Source organism: Arachis ipaensis, chromosome B8 (assembly GCF_059453495.1).
Source record: "Arachis ipaensis isolate K30076 ecotype BB chromosome B8, ASM5945349v1, whole genome shotgun sequence".
NCBI classification, from domain to species: Eukaryota; Viridiplantae; Streptophyta; class Magnoliopsida; order Fabales; family Fabaceae; genus Arachis; species Arachis ipaensis.
In genome coordinates, this window is record NC_142443.1 from 104027959 (window position 1) to 104033075 (window position 5117).

The window sequence follows — 5117 nt, forward strand, 5'->3', positions numbered from 1 at the left end:
CATTTTGCAGTCTCAATTTTTCTTTTCATTCAGAGCTTTTAGTTATTCTGTGTATAATTATTAATTTCAAACTATGAATACTAATATACTATACATGAAAACATTAAATTTTAACCCCAATTTTATGTCAAACCAAAACACCTCTGGCTCTAAGCCTAATTCGCTTATTCATTGCCAAGTGCCAACTTTCGACACAGGAATGATTAACTAACCAAAAATGAGGATTAAGGAGAAAAATGAAGATTATATTCAGATTCCTTACAAAAATTTCTCACAAGCAGAAACTCCTTATTCTCTTCCTAGTAATTAGGCTAACCCATACCTAATAACACGACAAACAATTAATAAAACCATTGTTACATTAAGTAATACAAAACGTCATCGTCATAAAAGTTGCCCAAGTACTAAATTAGTAGTATGTCGCATCACTTATCTCTTGTTTTCCTACGTAAACAATCTCTGTCTATCCTTTTCCATAAAAAAGAGTTGTAGCTCTAAAACAAGAAACTTTGACTCATTAATGGTAGCCTAAAGCATACTTTTCCTAAAAGCAATGTAAGAAGCAAAAATTGGTTGCATTCTTTTTAAGTGTCAATTTCAAGATATAACTCGCTGTATATATTTTTCTTTTAGAATAGGGTGATGCTATCATAAAATGTAAAGATTGTCTTTTTTAATAAAAAAATCCACAAAAAAAAAAAAAAATCATCTACATTGCACATGTTCTTTAATTTATAATTTTAGTAAAAATCTCTGTTTTTTTACTACACCAATTCCTCTTCCTCACGCTATACAAGCCCACAAGAAGAAGAGAAGAGTTTAGTGTTTTTGTAAGAGAGCTTTGAGTAGAAAGCAAGCAAAACAAAAAGAGCCTAAAACCAAAAACTTTCATCTTTTTCCAAGGGAAGCAAGCATATATACCACCATGAAAATGTACTTGTAATAATTAATAAATATCAAGAAGAAAACCAAAAAGTGGGTGTTGTTGGGGACAATTTCTAGTCTAATTCCCATAAAAAACACACATTTGTAAGAATTTTTCTGCACTTTAAGATTCCTTCTTGCACACATTTTTAGCAAATTAAAGATGATGAGTGTGCATCAAAGCAGTGCCACAACAAAGAATAAATCTTTACAACAAACAGAACCACTTGTCCACTCTTCCTTTACTCTGGTGGCAATTTCTAGTAGTAATAAATCATCCAAGTGTCTATATGCATTTATAAAGGCGTCACATTGTTCTTCCTTTGGGTCTTTCTATACTCTGGAAAATTGGGAGTGCAATAAAGAGAGAGTTAAGCCATAACAGTAATAAGAAGCCTTCCATTTTGTGTAGCACTATTGCACATTATTGCATTAACCAAAACTTCTAGGTGGGTCAATGGGAACAAGCAGATTGAGACTGAGAGCTATGATGCTTCTTCTCTACATGACTTTAGCATCTGTTTCTCTCACTCGTTGTGGTAAGTCTTGCCTTTTGTTTCGCCATTGTTTCATTCTGCCATTGCTTTGGGTATAATATGTATCAGGTTTTTAGACCTCATTGTCGTCACTGCCCAAATGTTAAAATTCCAACTTAGATGTAAACAAATGTGCTTTGGACAAATGTATATATCATAATCAATAATTGGATTATAATATTATTATTGAGATCAAACAAATTACATTTCTAATGGCAATTATGTCATGCTTGATCATAGTTTAGAATCCTCTTTGATTTCCCCTTTGCAGATGCAGATAGATCAATGAGACTACTATTGAAAGGCCCTAATAAACATAGAAGGAACATAACCAACACTAAGATCACAAAGAAATTGAAAATGACAAAGAAAATTGACCTTAACCCAAGCACATTTTCATCAAACACACAACCATATAGTGTTAGCTCCCCATTTTCTTTGCCACCTTATGAATCACTACCTCCAGTTCCATTACCAGACAGCAATAACAACCCTCCATATTGTGTGTATCCACCTCCAACTTCACCTTCAGCCAACATTCCAACACCCACAGGGTATCAATCATCACCCCCTTACTATTACTCCTCACCAACAATTCCAACCCAAGGCCCACCACCAAGCCCCACAACAATCATTACCCCAGGCCCACCAGAGTCATTCCCTAGCCCAACAACAATTATCCCAGGCCCACCTGAGTCCTTCCCCAGCCCAACAACGCCTGACATTGTGCCAAGCCCACCAGAGAATGTGCCCGGCTCACCGGAGCCCATAGAGAATCCCCCAATTATTATACCAGGCCCACCTGGCCCATCAATGAGCCCGCCTTCTTTTGAGCCCACCCCACCGTACTACATTCCGTCCCCTTCTAGCGGTGGTGTCAACCCTGGCCCACCAACTATTTATCCGTCACCAACCGGAGGCAATGTCCCCAGCCCGGTAGTGTTTCAGCCGCCCGTGATTTACCCGCCACCAAGTGTTCCACCGCCGCCGAACATGGCTCCTAGCACGGCGTTGTGGTGTGTAGCCAAGCCATCAGTCCCTGACCCAATTATCCAAGAGGCCATGAATTATGCTTGCTGGTCAGGGGCAGATTGCACTTCGATTCAGCCTAGTGGGCCTTGTTATGAGCCCAACACTGTTTTTGCACATGCTTCATATGCTTTTAATAGCTATTGGCAAAGGACTAAGGGTGCTGGTGGCAATTGTGAATTTGGAGGGACAGCCATGTTGGTCGCTGTTGATCCAAGTAAGTAGAAAAGAAAAAAGAGAAATTTGATTCTCTATTTTCGTTAATGTTTTACTTTATCTTATTTTCAGTTGATTTTTTTATTTATAATTTTAATTGTGTAAAGTAATATTGTGTATAGGTAGTTTCTTTTTCCAAGTAAGATAATAATTTTTTTTTTATTTTGACAAACTTTCCATAAAATATCAAGAAATATTTAAACATTTTTCAATTGCAATAAAAAATACATCTTTCTTTTTTGGAAGAAGAAAAAAACTAGTCAGAACAAGTTCTTATCTCTCTATTTAGTATAAGCAATAGAATATAATGATTTTTTTTAATGAACTAGAATATAATGATTAACTTTATAGTTTATTGACGCTATTATGTTTTGGTATAACTAATTACAATCATGTTAGGTGTATAATTAACAGTAGCTGTTGTTTCTGCAGGCTACGATGGATGCCATTTCACTTACAATTGACCAATGGAAAGCAATATAATCTTTGCTCTTTCAATGCCCCTTTCTTTTTCTTTTTTTCTTTTTTTGTTGTTTTGTTTTGTTTTTAGCAAAATATTTACCCCTTGAAACCGCGCGCGCATAAGACTTGAAGAGTGAAGATCCTCTTTGTTCCTATAATCTCTCTTCTCCCTTTGTGTAAGATGTGGATTTTGTAAGTAACGTAGAATGGTACCATTGAATTGTAGATTATTTCTTACCATTTAATCAAATTAACTCGTATGTAGCAAGCCCCTTCCAGAAAGGGAGAGAAAGGTGGCTGGAGGGGAAGGCCACGAGAAAAATCTTGTAATTCAAATAAGGATCAAATTAATCTTTTCTGGATGTATAGTGTTTGTTATATAAAATGTATAGAAGGCAAAAGAGAAAAAGACGAAGTGTATTGTGTTTTTTAGGATCTGGTGTAAAAATAGGTAAAACATATGTCTAGAAATTTGTTGACAACAAATGACACGTGTTCTAAAAGAGAGATAAAGATTAGATAAAAAAAATAGCAATTATTTATCTTATTTAGTATTTATTAATTGCTGCAACAATTAATAAATGTTAAATTAAGTGAGTTATGATTGTTTTTAACTAATTTTTTTTTGTTACTAAACATTTTCGAAAACTACAGCTCTATCGAGTGATCATCATCATGCATCCGCACGTTTTGCTGTTGTTGCAATTTTTGGCAGCCCTTGCCCAAAAGATTAGTTGATAATGACCAAGACTCTTTTGATTAGCAATAATTATTATTAATTAACAAGATTTTGTTGAATTTTTTGACATTTTTTTTTATTAGATTTGTCATTATTTAATTTGGATACTATTTTTTGGACTTTCATTTAACTCAAATCACATTTTATAATTTTTGTTGCATATTGTTATGAATTTTATATCTCATAATCAAAAACAGAGAAAGAAAGGCCTAGAAAAAAAAAAAGAAAAAATAACCAAAAAAAAAAAATAAAGAAAACACACCTGGAACAACGACTATAATGGTTCGAAACAAGAATTCACTATATCAAAGGGGAAAAAAAATATGGAGCAGCAACAATTTTGATGGCCCTCACTAATAAGATCAAAATCTGACAGAAACTATGGAGAATTAGGGCAAGGCAGAACAGTGACGGTGGCTACTCTGATTAGCACATATGATAGCGCAATGGCTTGGAGACGGTGCAGTAGATTAACGACGAGCTCCAGTTGACAGTAGCCCGATGACAGAGCACGACGACAGTGAGACATCCCTCCTTCTTACTTTCAATCTCCTCAGCGGCGGCACAGCAGCCTGACGGAAGCAAAACGGCAACAGCATCAAGCTCTAGCAGCGACGATCGAGCTTCAGCGGCGACAGGGCACCCTCTTCTGCTTTCCTTCATCGCGTTTTCTCTCTTCCTCAAGCTCTCTTTTTCACTGGCACTCGAGGATGACGCGTGAGCTGGCTTCAGCGGCGGCGGCTAGGGCTCCTTCTCCTCTTCTTTGTGCGTCGCGTCTCTCCCTCTCGCTACAACAATGGCGATGACGCTCCTTGCCGGCACCGTGCCGCCCTCTTCTTCTGATCCGCGTGTGTGTGTGGGTGGAGTGCGTTGTGTGTGAGTGAAGAGTAGTGAGGGTGGCAGCTGGGTGGGTTAGGGTTAGGGTGTGTGTGTGTGTGAGAGAGTTTTAGGGTTAACGTATTTAGAATTAGGTAAAAAGAGTGACAGCAAGGATTGTTGTCGGTCTAGATTTTTCTCTTGTAGAAATGAGGGCTTCGTTGTAAGCATAACTCCAAATCAACAAACAACTCTCACATCAAATTAAAATATGGTTTTGTCACAAAGAACAAACCCCAAATAAGAATTAATCGAAGTATTTAAACTCCGGATCGTCTCATGAGGATGGCAATGAAGTTGTCAATTATTGGCTGTGAAGGGGCAAAGGGGAATTT

At 36.9% G+C, this 5117-nt stretch overlaps 1 protein-coding gene across 2 annotated transcripts; it reads left to right on the forward strand.

The window, feature by feature from the left end:
- The first annotated feature begins 1153 nt into the window (after positions 1–1153).
- On the forward strand, positions 1154–3576 carry LOC107611986 (uncharacterized). Of its 2 annotated transcripts, XR_015896434.1 has the most exons (4): positions 1154–1463; positions 1732–2706; positions 3138–3460; positions 3537–3576. XR_015896434.1 is itself a non-coding variant. In XM_016313842.3 (3 exons), the coding sequence occupies exons 1-3, from the start codon at positions 1382–1384 to the stop codon at positions 3167–3169; spliced, it is 1089 nt and encodes a 362-aa protein (XP_016169328.1). In that variant the 5' UTR covers positions 1231–1381; the 3' UTR covers positions 3170–3529. The 2 variants fall into 2 exon arrangements, 1 of the variants encoding a protein (XP_016169328.1); XM_016313842.3 differs by lacking the exon at positions 3537–3576 and having other exon boundaries at positions 1231–1463; positions 3138–3529.
- The last annotated feature ends 1541 nt before the right edge of the window (positions 3577–5117 follow it).

Coding starts and splice junctions, on each gene's coding strand:
- LOC107611986 (XM_016313842.3), top strand. CDS start 1,382: ATGGGAACAAGCAGATTGAGACTGAGAGCTATGATGCTTCTTCTCTAC. Junction 1,464..1,731: donor TGTTTCTCTCACTCGTTGTG/GTAAGTCTTGCC, acceptor TCCCCTTTGCAG/ATGCAGATAGATCAATGAGA. Junction 2,707..3,137: donor GTTGGTCGCTGTTGATCCAA/GTAAGTAGAAAA, acceptor TTGTTTCTGCAG/GCTACGATGGATGCCATTTC.